The sequence below is a fragment of the Equus quagga genome, chromosome 8 (genome assembly GCF_021613505.1).
Source record: "Equus quagga isolate Etosha38 chromosome 8, UCLA_HA_Equagga_1.0, whole genome shotgun sequence".
Taxonomy (NCBI): Eukaryota; Metazoa; Chordata; class Mammalia; order Perissodactyla; family Equidae; genus Equus; species Equus quagga.
Window position 1 is genome coordinate 4,010,462 of NC_060274.1, and position 20,165 is coordinate 4,030,626.

At 45.8% G+C, this 20,165-nt stretch overlaps 1 protein-coding gene across 1 annotated transcript in view; it reads left to right on the forward strand.

Annotated features, from left to right (window-relative positions):
* The first annotated feature begins 6 nt into the window (after positions 1-6).
* Positions 7-20,165, forward strand: part of PDE10A (phosphodiesterase 10A) — a 247,668-nt gene continuing 227,509 nt past the window's right edge. Inside the window, exon 1 of the mRNA XM_046670653.1 lies at positions 7-216. Within this exon, the coding sequence (XP_046526609.1) occupies positions 150-216 (67 nt within the window). The 5' untranslated portion in view covers positions 7-149. The remainder of the gene's footprint in view (positions 217-20,165) is intronic.

Sequence of the window (20,165 nt, forward strand, 5' to 3'; positions counted from 1 at the left end):
GCCCCGGCTTCCCGGGCGCCGGCGGGGGCTGCCCTGGCCCCAGCCCCGGCCCCGGCCCCAGCCCAGGCGGCGGCGGCCGAACTCCGAGGCGGCCCCTAGGCGCCGGCTTCGCCCTCGCCGCCGCGTCCTCGCTGCTCTTCGGCTCCGACATGGAAGATGGACCTTCTAATAATTCGAGCTGCTTCCGAAGGTTGACCGAGTGTTTCCTGAGCCCCAGTAAGTGGCCTGGCTCCACATTCCCGCGTTTGGGCGGGGTGGGGGGGAGGGAGTGGAGGTCTGGGAAGGGAACCTCCTGCGATGGGCGGCGGGCAGGATGCGTGCGCCCCGGGCGTTTAGCGCCCAGCGGGCTTCTCCGGAGACGCGGGAGGCTGGAGACACATTGGTGGCGCGCGGGAGCGTCCGTCAGCGCCGGGACACCGGGGTTTCCCAGGCTCCGCGTGCGTGCGGGGGAAGGGTGACCTGGAGCCGGGCGTTTAGAACAGGACCTGCTGCCCGCCTCGGGTCCCGCGGTGGTGTTTCTGGCCACACTTGCCGGGCACGTCTTTATACTCTCTGCCCTGTGATCATTTACGCCAGGCTCCTCTCTCTTTAGCCTGGGAACACTTGGCTCGAGTACACGCGCTTCCTTTCGCTTGGGGGGTCCGCCCGCTGAATCCCCTGGCTGGGCGAGGGCAGCTCCGGGCCCCCGAGCCACGCGCTCCCAAAGGTGAAGGCACTCGCTGTTCCCCGGGGTTCTGTGTCGGGGCCCAGGCCGATCTCCCCACCCCCCCCGCGACCCCCGCCTGACCCTGTTCCAGAGTATGGACTAGCCGGGTGGAAATGGGTGCACCTCCCCTAAGAGTCCTCTTTCTCCAAATCCTGGGGGTTGGCTGGTGCTCGGGTTGGTAAAAGGAAGGACAATGGGACGTTAAGGTGGAGGAGACTAGGCGCTGCCGGTCTCCCCCAGGCCGACCACGGCCACTCCGCCTCCCCAGCCCCGGGTGCGGGGCTGAGAGCGCGCTGGAGCAGGGGTGGCAGAAGGCGTGTCACGGGGGAGGGGGATAAGACTGAGTAGAATAGTCAAGGCAGAGGTTCGCTGGAAGGCAGGAGGCGGGAGATGTTAAGGGAAGAGGCGCCCGGTGCGCAGAGGAGGGGGTCGCCGTTGTCGTGGATGGAGGGCGAGCGAGGTGAGGACGGGAGACCGGGGGCGGGTGGGAGCGCCGCGGGGGCCCGGAGGTCGCGCCCACTGGACACTGGGCGACTCTGGCGCCGGCCAGGTCGGGCGCGGCTGCTCGCGGCCCTGAGCGCGGGGCTCCGGCGCCACCGTCCACCGCGTGCGCACCGAGCCTTTGTCTGCTGCTCGCTGGGAACCGCGTTTCCGCGGCGCCTCTCCCGGCCGACTCTTCCAGGGCTGCTGTTTCGGCTTCCTGCTCCCACCTGCCGCTCACTACTCAGTCCCGGCCGGCCCGCGCCTCCCGGCCACCGGGGGTCCTGCCCCTCCTCGTGGCCGGAACTTGTCCGGGCTCACTGCCCGCCGGGACGCCTTTGGGGCGCAGCCCCCGGGCGTGCGAGCATGTGCGGCCCGGGGCCTGCTGACCCCGCGATCCCGCCTCCAGGACGCGAGTCGGTCCCCCGTGGCCGAGTGGCCCAGCGGCCTCTCCTACACTCTCTTGCGGGCTCCGGCCAGCAGCGGTCTCTGCTGGTCCTTGCCCCTTGACCTGATCGGCGGGTGTGGGCCCTGGAATCCCAGCTGCCCCTCCATCCAGTACCCTTCCCTAGTCTGATGGGCACAGCAGTTTCCAGGTGTCTGCCTCCCCCCGGCCCCCAACCTGAGGATGCTGGTTGATTCCTAGATGCCGCAGTGGAGGAGGGATGTGGTCAGGACGCGAGGGGCTCGCTTGCAGCCCTTAGGCATATTAGGCAGGGGCATTTTTATTTACCGAAGTGGACCTGGGTTGGCCATGGATTGAAGGTGAGAGGAGAGCGTGGAGTTCTCAGCCAGTTCTGACATGTGTCGGGTAAGCCTCAGGCCTGGCCTAGGACCCGGTTCCTGTCTGTTCTCTTCCTCCTGCCTTGTGAAGTCCTCCCTTAAAAAATAAACTTCTACTTTTCACCATTGGTAGCGAGTGGGGTGGGGTGGGGTGGGGTGGGGTGGGGTGGGGGGCGGGGGGGGTCAAAGGCTGCCACACGGTGCCTCTGACAAACAGTTTTGGGAAGAGAGTGGTGCTAAGGTGACTTAGGAGTTTAGGCCTTGGGATGGAACACGTTTTCCTAAAACGATGAGGTTTCTGTTTGTATGTTGTTGTAACTACAGTTTGTTTGGGGTGGGGGCACATCGTGCTGGAAGTTATGGAGTGGAGTAAAGATGAGCAGCTCAGGTGGGGTGAAGTTGTCCTAGAAGGATCCCTGGCAGACTTTTCCTTAGACAGAGAACCTGGAGAAGAAGAGGACCAGCAGAAGGGACCCCACCTACTCTGCAGAAACTTCTGTCAGGAGAAGCACAGCCTCAGGAAAAGCCAGGCCAGCCATAAGACACTCAAGAATTGTGGGGGATTGTTGTTTTTTTTTACCCCTGATCAAGTCGGAGGGAGCGGCTTGGGGTTTGAACAGGAACAAGTGGCTACAAAAGTCTTTTTTAGGACAGTGCTAAGGTAGCAAGTACTTAGGTACTTTTAAGCAGAATCTGTTACTGGACCTGCCTCACTGAAAAGATGGGAAGAGGCTGGATGGATGCTCCAAGGGCAACAGCCAGTTTCTGCTCTAACTCTCTAGTCCCCACCTTTGGGGTCCTTGTTTCTGTCTGTTGCTGCATGACAAGCTACACTTGTGTGAATTGCTGAAGTACCTGAAGCTTGGCAGACTTTTCTAATATTTGTCAGTAAAAAGGAGCCTTTTTGCAAAAAAAAAAAAAAAAAAAAAATTCTGGATTCTGTAAGAATGTAAGAATGCCCAGATGCATACAGATGTGTCTTAATTGTCGCATGTTGGTTCCCTTTTTACCGTTTCAGTTTGGTGGATCTCTGCATTTGACAAGCAAGTTGTCACGTGAAGGTTGCTGGTTCCAATTATTGCTTGTACAAATGCCGGTTTTTGTTTTTATCGTCATCACAAAGAAAATCACGTGTGGAGGTCTAAGATCCTGGTTCTATTCCTGTGTATTTTAGCTCTGCCTTTTGGTTTACACCGATGCACTGATTCACTTAGTTGTGCACGAGCTTATTGAAAGCTGCTGCCACCTGCCAGGTGCTGCCCTGGCCAGGCTGTGGTCCGGGAGTTCACCAATCCGTAGGAGAGAGATCCTTCTAGAAGCAGGTTTACCACTGACACTCAGCGCTGGAAGGGGTCAGTGGTCACTCTCCATCCCTATCAGACCTTTCCTGGTTTGACGTCATCCGCCATCTGCCTTTAATTGCAGACCTCTGAACTCGTCCTCAGGGACTAGGCTTCAGCACTTCATTGCTCTAAAGTTGCTGATTAGCATAGAAAACAGTACCTACTCGGGGAAAGCCCCAGTCCATCCAGAATGAATTTTTTGAGGTCCACCTTGCAGTGGGGTGTGTGTGTGTGTGTGTGAGCGAGCCATGAGTGTGTATGAAGGAAAGCAAAGAAGCGATGCTGTGATAGGCCAGTATGGGTTGCATTCATTCTTCTGGAAGGAACAACTTACCTTGTCTGCACTTGGTGCTGTGATGGGAAGTGCAGGAGATACACCTGTGGACAATAGACTTTTGGGGCTGAGCAGAGAGTAAAGCCTTAAGGACACTGGAAAGTCAGGAAGTCACTTCCACCTCTCCCTCTCACAGATCCTCCCACATCTCTCTACAAATATTTCCGTGTTTCACCAGTCGGCCCCTCTGAAGGACGCAAAGAGCTACAGAAAAAGGAGACCACTGTAGGTCATGGAGGGAAGAGAGGAAGCAAGGAAAGTGAGCTGGGAGAGATTTGTGAATGCAGGCTGCTAATATTTCCTCGGACTGCAATTTATTGTTTAGTTCTCAAATATCTAAAACAGAAAATGAATATGTTTCCAGGAATTGTGGATTTTGAATATGCTCCACATGGCTCACTAGCCACTCCTGCTCGCTTTCTTGAGATGTAAGATACTGTGTGGCCAACCCTTGAACAAACTGAGATAAATGGGATCCCTTTTAAGAGCAAATGTGTTTAACGCATACCAGCTACGCTAGACTTCACATTTAACTTATTTTTACGGGCCTGGTGGGACTGAGATTGTAGAGGGACAAAAACACAGCAACAGAAATGGGTGTAAATCAATTAACAGCTAACTCACAAGTAATTACTGAGTACCTGTTCAGTGCAAATTCAGGGAGATGAAAATAATAACTTTCCTCAAAGGACCTGAACTATGCATATGGGTACCTACACCATGGCAAGGCTGTGACTTCTTCCTGCGGGCCAGGAGGATGCAGGTCCTGAGTAGGACCAGGTGTCAATGGCGATGTCTCTGTCTCTTTTGGCTGGAGTGATCCAAAAGGGGTTAAATCCACAGGGCAAAGCTGTTTAAACTGGGTGGAACTAATTAGGTTCATTAATTCTAATTTCACAAAATTCCTCTTTTAATTTCAGAAAACCTGTGTGAACAAAGATGGTCCCTAAAAATTTAAATGAGAATCAGTGGAAACAGTTGAAGAAGGTGTCTTCTGTCATCTCAACCTGACATATTAACTTTAGTTAATTTTTGCACATCAAAGTTTTTCTACCTCAATGGGGAAAAAAATTCAGCACCATATAGTTAAGCCTATATTGGGATTTTGTTCAGTATAAAGCAGGTTAAACATGGTGTGGTGAACATTTTACCAATTATGACACCGTTAATTTCTGTTTGTTTAAAAACAGCTCATGCAGCCTGAGAAGGAAGGGAAAAATAATTTTCATGAAAAAGGAATATTTCTCCCTTAAAAGGAAAATTCTTAGTTGTAATTCAAAACATTTTAATTTCCTTTTAAAATGTAAATCAAGCTCTCCAGCTGATCCATTCTCTAAATCTGTCTCAGGGAATACTCCACAGGGATCCCAGAGCTCCAGGTCTTACAAAGGAAACAGAAGATGCCCATCACTCCTGTTTTATTTGTAGCACTTACCACTTTCTGGAATTCTCCTGCTCATTTATTGCTCTGCTTGTTTACTGCTGGTCTGCCCTCTCCAGAAGGCAAGCTCAGGAGAGCCAGAGGGCAGGGGCTTGTCTTGTTTTTTTGGTTCTTTTCCTGAGACTATAACCGTGGTTGACACACATACGGAAAGTCCTCAAATATTTGTGTTAGAAATTCAAAGATGAAAAGAAACAAAAAAAACCCCGACAACGTGGTGCCTGTCTTCAAGAAACTTCGAAATTGAAGGCCAGTCATGATAGCTTCCTGGGCTGGAGCCTCTGTCCTAGGGAGCCAGGATTCAACCCCGTATGATTCAGACTTGGTCCTCTTGGGAGCCCACGGCTAACAGGCAGAGCTTACACACACGCTCACTGTCCGGCAGAGGCAGCACAAGATGCTCTGGGGACAGAGAACGGGGTACTCTCTGGTTGGAGGGCCCTGGAAAGGTTTCACAGAGGAGCTGGTCCAAGCCTCTAGGGTGGAGGGGTTCTTCCAGCCTGAGCTTGGAGGAGAAGAAGCCTGGGGAAAACCCTGCCATTAGCCTGGGGTGAGGTGTGGGGAGAGAGGGTGGTGAGACTGGAGAGAGGGTTCTTGTGGGCTAATGGAAGGATATTACAGTTACCCTTTCCAGTGAACTCCTTTGAAGGACTATACACAGAGAGGTGAAGGAGAACGGGAGGAAGACCACCTTCCGTGGTGGAACTGGGCTTCCGTGTGACTGGAGGCAGAGGGCTGACATCTGTGGCAGAGTAATCCTCCAGACGAGAAGAGGTGGGACTTGAACCCAGCCATGCTCAGGACAAGTCGAGGGAGACCAGGAGCGCTAGGTCGCAGGTAATCTGAACAGGACTGGCTCACTGGATAGGATAGGGGCAGATGGCTCCTTAGTTTCTGGATCGGAAAGTCCGGGGTATGTGTGTGTGTGTCGGGGGGTGGGGGGGTAGTTCCTTGTTCAGAGAAAAGAAATATTAGAAGGAAAGTATCAGAATGGAGCACCTACTCTGTGTCAGACCTTGTCACTGGTACCGGGGATTTCTGCTTGTGTGATGCCTACACTCTAGTGGTATAGACACTAACCCTCAAACATACGAACGAAAAATAGCAAATATCACAAGAGCTATGGGGTGAATTAAGATTGAGAGTTGACTCTATAGCTCCTGTGTGTACTTTGGGTGGTCTGTGAAGGTCTCTCCGGGTAGGGGCAGTGCCACTGGTGTCTAAATGACCAAGCAGGGCCAGCCATGGGGATGTTAGGAAGAGAGCTCCCCAGGCAGAGGGAGGGTCAAAGGCTAGAGGAACAGAATTTGGGCCGTGCTGCTGGAGCCACCAGAACAGTGGCCTGGAAGGAAGCAGAAGAGGTGAACAGGCTAGGTCAGGGCTTAGTAGGGCAGGGGGAAACACTGCATGTTACTCTGCGTGCAAGGGGAAGCTACTGGAAGGGTTTAAGCAGATGGGTGATGCGTGATTTATGATCTCAGTTGTTCATTCTGGCTGCAGTTTGGTGAGTGCATCTAGGGGGCTGTAGTGGAAATGGAATACATGGAGGCCTAGTGTAGTCAAGACGGTAGGCGATGGTGACCTGGATTAGGGTGACGGTCATGGAAATGAAATGTGGCTTCAGGAGGCATTTGGAGGCAGAGTGTAGAAGACGTGGAGGTAGATTGGAAATGGGGAGTAAAAAGACAGAGGAATCAAGAGGGATTTTACCCGGAGCAGTTGGGTAAATGGGAACTGTACTGTCTGTGATGGGGACGTGATGGGGACGCCTAGAGGAGGGACGTTTTGGGGGTGGGCAAGAAATCAGGTGTTCTGCTTGGCACTGTTAAGTCTGAGATGCCTGCTGCACAACTTAGAGGAGATGTTAAGAAGACAATTGGATAAATAAAGTCTGGAAATCATAGGGTTGATGAATCGAGACAGGAGAATCAAGTAATCCTGGGATTGTCTGCTCCCTGTTGGGTATCTGTGGGTGCTTCACGTGACTGTTGAGGACTTTGAGGGGAATACAGATGGAATCGGTTAATAAACACTTGCTGGGTGCAGTGTAGTGACTCCACAAAAGTCTGATGAATGAAAAGACGGCTTTCTGGAAATCTGCAGGGGGAACTGGACTAGAGATCTAGCTTTGTGACTCTTCAGATCATAGTCGAAGCCGAGTCCTGTGTGGAAACCTGAAATGAATAGTAGGAGTGGCAAGAGGGCAGAAGACAGATCTGGCAGGAGAAGAAAGAAGAACCATGGGATCCGCTGAGAAGGAGTGATCTGAGGGAGAGGAGGTGAAATGGAACAGAATGTGTCATGGAGTTCCAGAGAGGAAGCCCGAGATGGAAGAAGCCAGATGCCCCGGAGATCAAGTGAGTTACCGCAGCCAGGATGCCATTAGTGACTCTGTCTGGGGATTCGGAGTGGAGTGGCAGAGATGGAAACACATTTTTAATGGGGCAAGGAGTCAGTGGAGACAAATACGTCTGGCTGTTTTGGTCCCTAGAGAAGGTGAGAGAGAGTCCCATAGCTATAGGGAGATAAAAGCTGTCTCTTTCCCTATGGAGGACTGACTTGAGAATGTTTATTTGTTGAGGAAAAGGAGTGTGAGAAAATAGGCAAAAGAGAACGGGACAAAACCTTCAAGAAGGTGGGAGGAGTGGAATGTAGTGGACGTGGGAGGCTGTGGATGGTGAGGGAAACGTTTCCCCAGAAATAACCGTGGGAAGAATGGGTGTGGACGCTGATGAGTGTTTAGGTGGAGAGAAGGGGACGGGTGAGAAATTCACAGTGTTTTCACCAGATCCTATCTAGCCATTTCCCCTGATTGGACAGCCCTGGGGTCACCTGAGAGTGGGCGGAACCGGAGTGCAAGCCCTGAGGAATGATGACATGGAGAGCAGGAAATGAGCTCCCCGGGGCCACGGAGGAGAGGAGAGCGTGGATGTGGGAGGTCCTGCCAAGAAGGGAAAGGATGGATTAGTAACCACAGTTAGATGAGTGTGAGTGAGAACGTTTTAGAAGGAAAGTTACGTGGTTGAAGCAATAGTTTGGGAAGATGAATCCATTGTTGGTGTGTGGAGGGAACTGGAGGGCAGAGCTGGCAAAGAATAAATGCACCTACTCTGCATTTACAAAATACACTGAACCAGAGAGCAGGGACCTTAAAAGTCCTCGATGCACATCTTGATGAAAATTGCCCAGCAGGATGAAATTTGAGTGGTGTTTGGGGGGAAGAAGAGTATTTGGAATCGGTTGCTGAATGAGGGGAAGTGTACCCATAGAAGAGACGCCCAGGACGGAAGGTAGAAACCCCAATGAAGAATTCAGGAAACAGTAAGTAGAATGATCTGGTGGTGGGGAGGGCTTCACGCAGAAGAGAAGTGGAAGAGAAGGCTGGTGTGGCGGATCAAGGAAAGATGGTCAAGTGTTGTGTATGGAGGTCATTTGAATTTGATATTGGGAAGGGGTGGGAAGTGCAAAAACGCACAGCGTTATTAGATCATGTAACATGCAAATATTTACTGAGTGTTTTCTCTGCACCAGTTGCTGTCTTAATCGTTGGCCATGAATATGTCCACACAGAGCTGTTCCTTACCTTCAAGGAGGTGCTGTCTAATGAGGGAAACAGACAAGACAAAAGGCACTTATGATACATTTTAACCATGACAGTTGGTAGAGCCGTGCAGAGTTGGGACAGAACACTCTGTAATGGCACCCCTTGCCCATAGGGCGAAGTCTGAGATCCTCAGCGCCCTCCTGTAGACTCGCCTGCAGTGACCTCCTCTGCCTCTTGCCCCTTCCGCTTCCTTCGGTGTATTTTAGGGACCAATTGCTTATAGCTCATGAACTTCTGCCCTGGGTCGCAATGTCCCCTCTGACTGGCGAGCCTTGCCTCCCACTTGCTAGCGGCGTGTCCCCTGGAATCTCTCCTTGCTTCCTGGGCTTGCTCACGGTCCCCCATGTACCTCCATGATCCTGGCGCTTGTACTTGTCCGCAGTTGTGTGTGTCTCCCGTTAGCCCGTGCGTTCCTTGAGGGCCGAAAGCATGTTTTAGTCATTTCCTTAACCTCACTGCCTAGCACGTTGCCAAGCACAATAAGTCTAATGAGTGAGTAAGCAAAGCTGTTTAAGTGGGAGAATACGGTCGAAAGGGTCCTTTAAAAATACTAATTTTTTTAAAAGGAAGGAACCAAGGAAATAATGTGGTGGTTAAATTTTGTTAGCGTAGCTTGAAACTTCATTTGATTCATTTTTTTTTTCATGTAATCCAAATACACTATTTGTCATCAATGACCAGGCCTGCTGAGTTACCGAGAACACAATATGTTCAGGTGCCTGAGTCGCTCAGATCATGAACCCAGTGTGGGGCAAGGATCAGGAGTTGATGGAAAAGAACGAGATAAATGTTTAGGGTGTATTGGATGCTTCCATTCTATTTCCTAAGACAGTGATAAAAAGCTTTTTACTTTGATGAAAACGTTTTCTAGACTAGCAAAGAGAAAGCGTTGCTTATTGCGTTGAAACAATGCCATGTGTTTGGATATGATGAATTATTTGTAAAAATATGAGCATATTTGGACTTTTTAAAGCTGGTAAGTACTGTGTAAGAAGCAGTTTTGCATGAAGAGCAGGTCACTCTGCTGGAAAAAAGCGTCATGCGTATGTGGAACTCAAGTTGTACTTATTTGTACAGGATGTAATTATGTGTTTCTGTATTATAGTTTTAGTAGCTTCCAAAATAAACATCTAAAATGATTTCCAAAAGGGCTTGATTACTGTGGCTTCCTAGATTTGATAATTGTGTTTTACATCATTGCTATCAAGATTACGTACATTTTCAAATTTTTTTCTTTTGTCCCAGGACCAGAAGTTTACGTTTAAAAAACATTCTTGTCTCAGCCGTCATCATGCCTTCTTAGGATAATACTTTTCGTGTCTCGTAATTAAATAGAATATCTCGTGATTAAATAGACTATCTAATTATTTCAAGGCAGATTAAAGACCTAGTTATAAAACCTCAACAATTAAAACAATGTGGTACTGGCATGTGAATAGATGGATAAATCAATGCCACAGAGTAGGAGAGTCTGAAAACAGACCCAGAGCTATAAAGGAATTTAGTATATTTTAAAACTGTCATCTTGTATAGGAGGAGTAAAGACAGGCTGTTGAATACATCATTTGGGGCAACTAGGGAGCCATCTAGGAAAAAAAAAAAAAAACTAGATCATATCTTTTACTGTACCTCCAGGATAAATTCCAGATGGATCGTATCTTTAAACATATAAAAAAAGAAACCATAGAAAGAAAAAAAAAATGAGGAAATTCCTTTCTAGCCTTGGAGTGGAGAGAGAATTCAAATGTGACTCAGAATCCAAAAGGAAACAAAAAAAGATGGATAAATTCATCTGCATTAAAAGAAAACCTTTTTATGGCCCTAAGTACCATAAGCAAAGACCTAATATCTTCTGGTAAAGCTCCTGGGAGGTGACTTCCCCCACCCTGCCTTTCTGCTCCGTCTCAATTCCTCTTCCTACGGTGCTTTTTAAGCTCCAGCAGCGCCAAACAGCTGCTAGTTCTTGAACATCTGCCCTAGGAAAAAACATTTACAGCTCATATCCCAGCCTAGGGCTAACCTTCCTAACATATGAAAGCTCCTAGAAATGGTTAAGCAAAAGAACCACCCAATAAAAAATAGTCAAAGGAGATGAACAGACAGTGCCTAGAAAGGGAGAAGTAAATGGCTCTTTAGAAAATGAAAAGAGGCTCGAGTTCATTCGTGATAAACTAAATGCAATTTAAAATAACACCGAGGTCCTATTTTCACCTGTCAGATTTGCAAAAATTTATTAAACTTCTTTTTTGTTTGTTGTTTTTGGGTTTTTTTTTTGGTAAGGAAGATTGGCCCTGAGCTAACATCTGTTGTCAATATTCCTCTTTTTGCTTGAGGCAGATTGTTGCTAGGCTAACATCTGTGCCAGTCTTCCTCTATTTTGTATGTGGGATGCTGCCACAGCATGGCTTGATGAGTGATGCATACGTCTGTGCCCAGGACCTGAACTGGTAAACCCCGGGCCACCGAAGCAGAGCGCGTGAACTTAACCACTATGCAACCAGTCTGGCCCCCAACATTATTAAACTTTTTAACACACTATTGGCAATTCTATGAGGAACAAGGTACTCTTGTACATTCCTGGCTGCAGTGTCAATTGATCCAGCCCCTGAAGAGGGCAATTCGGCAGTGTCGATCAATACTAAAATGCTTGGACCCTTTAAACTAATAATTCTTTCTTCTGGGAATTTATCATTCAGATATACTCACACCTGGGCAAAAAAGGCTTAGCAAGCAATTAATACATTGCAGCATTGTTGGAAAGAGAGCATTGGAAAGCCCCCAAAGTTCTCTCCCTAGTGGCCTGGCTGAGTAAAATTTTCAGCAGTGAAACTAACGTACTAAACATCTTCCAGATCCATTGCTGTGTGCAACAAGCAAAGTGTAAAGCAATATACACACGTGCACACACACTCTTGTGGTAGAAAGGGCAAAGAAAGTGTGTACTTGTATTTGTTTGTAATTGCGTGAAGAAACGGAGCAGGACTCAAAGGAAGGTGTTGACAGTGCTTTCTTGGCTAAGGGGAGTGAGAACTGGGGAAATGGCAGAGCAAGAGTTAGAGACTTTCTGTGTATACCTTTTTATGATTTTTGATTTTTTTTTTTTTGAGGAAGATTAGCCCTGAGCTAACAGCTGCCACGAATCCTCCTCTTTTTTGCCGAGGAAGGCTGGTCCCGAGCTAACATCTGTGCCCATCTTCCTCTGGTTTATATGTGGGACACCTGCCACAGCATGGCTTGCTAAGCAGTGCATAGGTCCACACCCAGGATCTGAACTGGCGAACCCCAGGCAGCCAAAGCAGAACATGTGAACTTAACCACTGTGCCACCGGGCCGACTCCTATATTTTTTGATTTTTTTAATGGCATAACTTATTACCTATTCAAAAATGAAATTTAAAAATAAGTCAGAATTTACCGATATGCCATTTAATTAATTGTCAGTGGCCCTACTTTGTGGTTGAGGTAATCCTATTGTTGTGTTTTTATTGTTTTCTGTTGAGATCATAGTTTATTTTTCAGCCCCTTTAAGCTTGTTCACTTGATTTCTGGCTTCCTCTTGCCTCCCACTTACTTCTCCTACACAAGATCCCAAAATGTCAAAGCATGAATATTAAAAAAAAAAAAATCGCATGCATCAACACCCCTCGTCCTTATCGACTCCTTTCTACGTCATGCACAGATTTGAAAATGGAAAAAAAAACCCACTTCTATTTTCATGCAATTTCTGACTCTGATACAGTGTCTGGTTTCGCATTTAAGATATGCACTATTGTTTAAACTGTTGGACGGCTGCCCAGCCAGCTTCATCTGGTAGAAATCACTACATTTTGGCAAGAAACGGAGTACTACCCTGTGAAAAACGTGGGCTTTACATTCTGGCACATTCAAGGGAATGACACTGTGGCCTCGAGTGGTCTTGCCTCTTAACAGTACCACTAAATTGGGGCCACGACAGTGGGTTATAATTCTAATGTTTCAGCGACTTGATTTTTTATTTAGGGCAGGGACAATGTGAACTCATCCATTCATTCATTCCTCAGCAGACATTTGCAGAGCTGATGTCGAAGCTGTTCTGGGCAGAGGACATGAAGGATGGCCTGGCGCTTAGAGACCCTCATCCAGCTGAGCAAGGACAGAGCTGTTCCTTTTGCTGTGCCTGTCGTAGAACTGAATTCTTTAGGTCCTCATATTTGATCTTTTCCCTGATTTTATTTTGGGTTTAAAGTCAGTACTCACTGTTTCTCTAAGTGAGTTTCTTTCCTTCTCCCTTAGTCGGGATATCAACCCTGCTTATTTTCCTGTGTTCTGGTTATAATGTTGACATTTTTCTTTGTCTTATCACTTAATATTATTTCCGTCTAGTCCACCCATTGGTTTTATTTTAGCTGCTACTTCCTTCCTAGTTACTGGATTTTGTGAAAACCCTTCCGTAACCTTAAACGTCCGCCTTCTACTGCCCTAAAAATCTTCCTCCCGTCCCGCCTTGGTGCTTCTGAGGTCTTTAGGCTGTTAATCCCTGTTACACACCCTGGGCCTTGGGGATGAAGAAATTGTCAGTTTGCACAGCTGCTTCTTTCTTGAAAGCCCTGTTTTCTCATAGCGGCCCGAGTTTCAAGGATGGTCATTGCTCTTTTTTCCTGGCGTGGGGTGTGGGGCTGGGGTCGGGGAGCGGAATCATAGTCTTTGCACTCCGTTGAGCACTGCAGATGCCTTCAGAGGCTTTTCAGATCACTGGGAATGTCTTTATGTTATAGGTTATTCTTTATTAATATTTGTGCTCTAGTTGAATTTCATTTCTCCTAAGATCCTACCGTAGCTGGAGAGTTTTGGCACCTTCTGCGTTTTGTAACCGTTCTGTTCTTTTTGTCAAATGGGCCATCATTAGGAGATCTGTCATTTTTTTCTTAGGGATGTTTGAATTCTTTTTGTTTTGTGTTGGTACATTTTTGAATACATCCTGGCTACATTTTTGAGGTTCAAAATTATTATGACTTCTTGGATCTGGGTTGCAGTGTGGTGGGAAGTACCCCGTATTGCTAATGCAGTGGGGTATTCAGTAGCACATTTGAGGATGACCTAAACTTTTGACAAATGCTGTTATTAGATAGAGACCTTCCCCAGAGAGGGAGTGTGTGGGTGGAACGAGAGACCAACAGTTTACGCTTGTCCCTTTTTTCTTTCTTTGTTGATAAACTGCTGGCCTTTGTCAGTATTTTCTAGTGCTTTGGGACTGGCAACTTCTCAGTAAGAAAAAGCAGATAGTCTAAAGTGTTGAGAAATGTGTGTGTGTCTATTTGTTAAGCAGACATCAACGAGGCAGTGTCACATGGAGCTTGGTGAGTTAGACAAGCCTGCATTGAGGGCTTGCTTTGCCAGGTCGTGAAGATGAAGATGAAGATTGTTCTGAAGATGCAATGAGACAGTATATGTGAAGTGTTGACAGTGCCTTGAACACAATCCATGCCAGAGCCTGTTTGTGTCATCCACTGCTTGGACTCTGAGTGAACCCCATGAGATGGTCTTTGCTGAAGAGGTAGCGTGGCACCCCCTGTAAGGGCTGTCTAGGTGGCAGGGAGATGGTTGGGTGGCAAAGGGAAATGAAGAAAGAGGCTGCTTTCACATCCATTTGGCTGGGAAAGGTGTTTCTTTGTAGTTACAGGAAGTACCGCTTCTGGAAACACTGATATCAGGAAATGGCTGGCGACTTAGAGCAATTCCACTTTGTTGGCAAGAAATTAAAGGAAAATGTGTTGAAAATAAAAAGGAAGAATTTTTGGGAAGAGAAGGAACTAAAATAAAACGTGATTGTCATTAGAATTCTTCCAGTCAGGGGAATCTATTTTTTGATCGGCTGTAACAGGCATTTTCCCCATTTATGGAGCCTCTGCACCTCCAATAGATTTGACCTCTGTTCTCTCATGTCTCTGAATTGTTCACATGCACTTGGCCTGACTAAAGAGGAATGTTTCTATTGGGCCTCCCTGCTGCTCCAGTTGAGTGGGAGAGCTCAGCAGCTCACAGCCCTGGAAGCAGAACGAGCCTCAGGTGAGGTGTGTGCCTTGCCAAGGATGCATGTCACATCTCTGGCCAGTATCCAGCGGACACCCTAGCTCAGATCTGGTTTGTATGTATAACTTTATCCTTTGCAACTGGTTATGTATTTACTTTAGAATTTTGTGGATTGTTGGTCTATATTCTTAATTAACTACCTGAGTGGTGTTAGACCTATATAAGTATTACATTTTCCTTTTGTAATTTAATTCACTCTAACTTGAAGAAAGGTGAGAATGTGTCCATGTGTGATTATCTCCTTAAGGATGAATTTCGAGGCTGGATTTTAAACCCCTTTCAAAAACACTCTACATCTAGTTTGCATTTATCCAAAACAAAAATACCCATGGGTTATATTATTTTAAGACTTTACAAATAGTTTGAGGAATTACGCTTTTATTTATGTTCTTTTGGAATTCCTTAATACTCTGTAGTGGACATGTTCGTTTAAAAAAATTACTGAATTGGCTTCTGCTTTTCAGTAGGCAATAGTTCATAAATATTAAAAGAAATTCCAGACAGGCATTCAGCCGTGTAGCTGTGGCACATGCTCCTTGTCCTTCCCTCTGCCCTTTGCACAGAGCACCTGCATGATGCCAGAATTGATGGCCTGTTCGTCTGCCTTTCCTTGACATTGAGGCTTGAGGTTTGCTATCTTTATATCTTGGATGACCAGCAGAGTATTCATGAGCAATCACCCACTAAGTATGTGTTGAATGAAGGATTCCCAAGAAGCAATATGGTACACTGGAGACATGTATCTTGGAGTAAAATTTGGGCTCAGATCTCCACTCTGCTTAATTTCTGAGAACTCCAATTTCCTTATGCGTAAAATGGGTGCTCCAGAAGGTAGTTACCCTTCCATACTTTTCTTCCAAAGAAGAAATAGCAGATCTGTGTTAAGGCATCAGACTTGGGAATTTTCTTGAATTGTAAAATTTTACGTTGGTAATATTTTCGTCTTGATTTTATATTAAGGATGAGAGGCTCAGCTTAGTGTGTTAGTACAAGAAGAAAAGAAAATGCAGAGCAGTTTTCAGAACTCCTTAAAATGTTGCTTCTGATTCTTAAAAGAAACTGTGACCTCATGAAAAGGTCTATAAAGGATGTCCTTGTGGGCCTTGGTGGGGCGCCAGGCCACAGGGAGGCCTCCCGCCTCTGGCTCCCCAGGCTGCAGCGGGACGTCCAGGTCTGAGCCAGGTTGACCCGCTTTCCCGAGAAGACTCAAGTGTTCTCCTATTTTAGGATTTGACCTGCTGCTTGGCTCGCTGGGTGATTTTTGCCTCCCTTTATTCTTGTTTCCTACCTCGTGTGAGGATGTTGTCCTCAAGTAGAAGAATCTGTGAAACTGTTTGTCATCGTGGTCAGTAGTTATTTTCGGTGGATGTCAGTGATCGGCTGGAGTCAGTAAACTGTTTACAAGATCTCGGTGGACCACCCTGTGTAGGTTTTTCCAGATTTGAGTGTGGCTGGCATTCCCGTGAAATCCCTCTGAGGTCAAACCTCTCACTCTAGCGGTTCTCTTAATTACTCAGTTTCCCTTGAAGAAAGATTTTGAAGAATTCTCATTTCTTAGTTTGGTTTTCCTTGAAAGCAGAGCCTCAGATAAGGGCAGGTGGTTTATTTAGGACATGATTCTAGACATGAGAGTGAGGGGGTGACGTGAGGGTCACAGGCAAGGAGGTGAAGCCAATAGGAGCTGAGTTGTGCACATAGTGATATGGGCAGTAAGGGCTTGATGCTGCTGGACCTGCCTCCCTGAGGGCTTCCCTCCCAGAAAGGCAGGGGCAGCAGCATCGGCCCACCTGCTTCCTCCGCCACTGAGGAGGGCTGTCCTTGAGAGCACCAGCTCTGTACTTCTAGACTCTTCTTGTTGTAGGGTTGCATGGGCTCTTGTAAAAGCAGTAAGTCTCAGGGTGTGGACCTAAGTAGGATGTGGACCCTCAGCTGAGTCTTACCTGGCTAGGAACAGGCCACCACTGCTGTGGCAGGAACCAGAAGTGGGCTGGGAGGATGTGACATGCTGCACCAGAGGCCTCTGCTGCTAATAGAACCCTCAGATTAGACAATATTTATTGTCTTTGTTCCACTTTCAGAGTCTGAGGCATAGGACTTTTTACAAAGTATTAATTTTTTAAGCTCCAAGATTTTTCCTGAAATCAGTAGAAATCCAGACAGTTGTGCCTGTTCCACATACACTGTATGTTTCAAGGTGAAATTATGCTTATCCAGAGATAAGACACTTCATTATCAAAGAAAAGTTAATTTATTTTCTTGTATGCTATTTGGTAAGGCAGGAACAAGGATATGACATATTTTGCAAAGGGTTTTAGCAGAAAATTTGAAAACAGAAAAGGTTTTCTGGTTAACCCTCAGTTAAGGAGAATGTTAAATAAAGCAGGACGTGCTATTCAGAGAGCATTCGAATTATCGAGTTTCCACCATTTTGGTGTTTCTAGTCCTCAGGTTGTAAAAGTGATTCTTCTAGATAAATATTTTAAAACAGCACAGAGAATATAGCTTTACTTATAAATTTGGCATAGATGGGACTCAGTTTAGTTAAAAATATCTTTATTATTGCATTTTTCTGAGTCAGAAGATTATATAAAGTAACTGGTTAAATTATTGATCAATACTATTAATTATTAATCAATATGGACTACATAAGACTAATGATAAAGAGACTATTTAAAAATAAATACTAAAACTAGTGTATTCCATGAAAACATCTATATGAGATGATTGTCTTAGAACAGGGCCGAACTTTTTCTGAAAGGGCCAGATAGCACATATTTTGGACTTTGTGGGACATAAAAAGTCTCTGTTGGAATTACTCAACTCTGCCATCGTTGTGGGGAGGCACAGACAGTGCATAAATGAATGAGCTTGTTTGTTGTGTTCTAACAAAATTTCATTTAGAAAAACTGGCAGTGGACTCTAGTTTGCTGACCTTTCCTCGTGTTAGAAAAATATATTATTTTTGATAAACACAAATTTCTGCCTTTGGGTCATTAGAAAGCCACTCTATTTCAACAGAAAGAGTATCCTGTCATGGAGATCCTACTCATAGTTTGAGAACATGGACTCTCACCCCGAACCAGTGAGATTGCTGGCTCTTTGTTCTCGTGGCCCACTTTGTATGGGCCAGGGCACTCTGCTCAATAATGCGTCTTCTTCAGAAAGTCATAAGGGCCACATTTTCATGAAACAGGAATTTTGGGGTTTTCCACCTAGAATTTATATCATTGATTTTTCTTTTTTTAGTATCCTGTAATGCCCAGTCTCTTTACACAGAGTCAGACAGAAATCGAGAGACGATTGCATAAACATGCAGTCATCTCTGAGAACCATATGATGTATATGGACTTTCTTTTGGCAGAATGCTTTAAATTGTTTTATGTATGGTTGAACTGGCTTGGAGAGGATATTGCTGTATCTTTTTTTGTGACTAACTAAATTCATGAACACAGAGGTCAATGACATACTACTCAGAATGGCCAGTTTGTCAAGAAACCCCTGTGTCACACACGCACTCATATCTTTCTTTTTTTTCTTAAAATACTGAATACAGTCCCAGTGAAGATTCGGGAAACACAGGCTTACTTTTTATTTAGAAATGTTGGAAAATTTTCGCAGTCTTTGCAGAATGAATGTATAATGTATTATATGTATGATGCATAGTACCATATTATATACATTATATGTAATAATGTATTATAATTATAATACATTCCAAGGGAGACCCACTCGGGCCTCTGTTCATATGTGTGATGCCCAGGGATATGGTCAGCCAGTGGGGATACTGGAAATGCCTTCACTCAGAGGAGGTGACAGGAAGATTCCAAATCTATGGCATCTGTTGAAATGGGAATTTTTTTTTCGATAGTTTAATTCATTGGTTTTAATCTGATAGAAGAGTGTTTACATATAAATAATCACAAAGTATTTATTACATGTAGCTGAAGAATGAAGTATCTGGTTTGAGGCTCTGGCCATCTATGTTTTTCAATGATTTAGTTATAACAGTGTTGTGGCCCAATGTTTGCTAATTTTTTTTTAACTTTTTATTGAGATTATGATAGTTTACAACCTTGTGAAATTTCAGGTGTACATTATTGTTTGTCAGTCATGTTGTAGGTGCACCACTTCACCCTTTGTGCCCACTCCCCCCCTTTGCCCTGGTAACCACTAATCTATTCTCTTTGTCTACATGTTTAACTTACACATAGGAGTGGAGTCATACAGAGATTGTCTTTCTCTATCTGGCTTATTTCACTTAACATAATACCCTCGAGGTCCATCCATGTTGTTGTGAATGGGACGATTTCATCCTTTTTTGTGGCTGAGTAGTATTCCATTGTATATATATACCATATCTTGTTTAACCAACATCAGTTGATGGGCACTCAGGTTGCTTCCACGTCTTGACCATTGTAAATAATGCTGCGATGAACATAGGGGTGCATGGGACTTTTGGAATTGCTGATGTCAAGTTCTTTGGATAGATACCCAGTAGTGGGATGGCTGGGTCATATGGTATTTCTATTTTTAATTTTTTGAGAAATTTCCATACTGTTTTCCATAATGGCTGTACCAGTTTGCATTCCCACCAGCAGTATGTGAGGGTTCCTTTTTCTCCACAACCTCTCCAACATTTGTTACTTTTTGTTTTGGTTATTTTTGCCATGAAATGGGAATTCTTTATCAGCTAACTTCAAACTAGGGTACCCACTTTTGAGAGGGTTCGTGGACCAAGATTGCTTTAAAGAAGTCAATTTCCGTATCCTCAGCATTCACAGAGACTCTTTTAAAAATGAATTTTCCCAAGAACAGCTGCCTGACAATAGGTCCACTTTTCTGCCATCCCTCCCACCATTGTCCTTCTCCTGTTTCCAGAAGAGCAGAGGCTTCCCTCTTTCCCATCCAGAATCTCACTATGGTTCATTGCCCTGACTATAAATGTCAGGTGCTAAACCACAGTGCAATCTTCAAAGGCTCAGCTCTGAGAGAGAATCCAGGGAGAGTAAAGAGAGCTTTTGTGATGAGGGAGACTCTTTATTCCACCAGGTCAGCAAACTCATTGCAAAGCTCTGGGTCTCCATGCATCCTCCATGCATCCTCCATGCATCCTCCATCCATCCATCCATGCATCCATGCATCACTTAGAATTATAATTATAATTCAGAACTGAGAAGTTGTCATGGGGATGCAAGTTAGAATATGTGTTTAAATTATAAAATAACCTTTCCAGACAGAACTTAGGTCTGACTTAGTCATTTGATGGCATTGAAGACTGGCTTTCCAGTAAGGTTGTATGGCGGACACACTGTATCAACTGAATGAACTATTCCTCAGCGCCAGGGTTTTAACAAAAATACATATAAGGCATATTTGCTGTAAAAAATGTGTGAACATACGTCATTT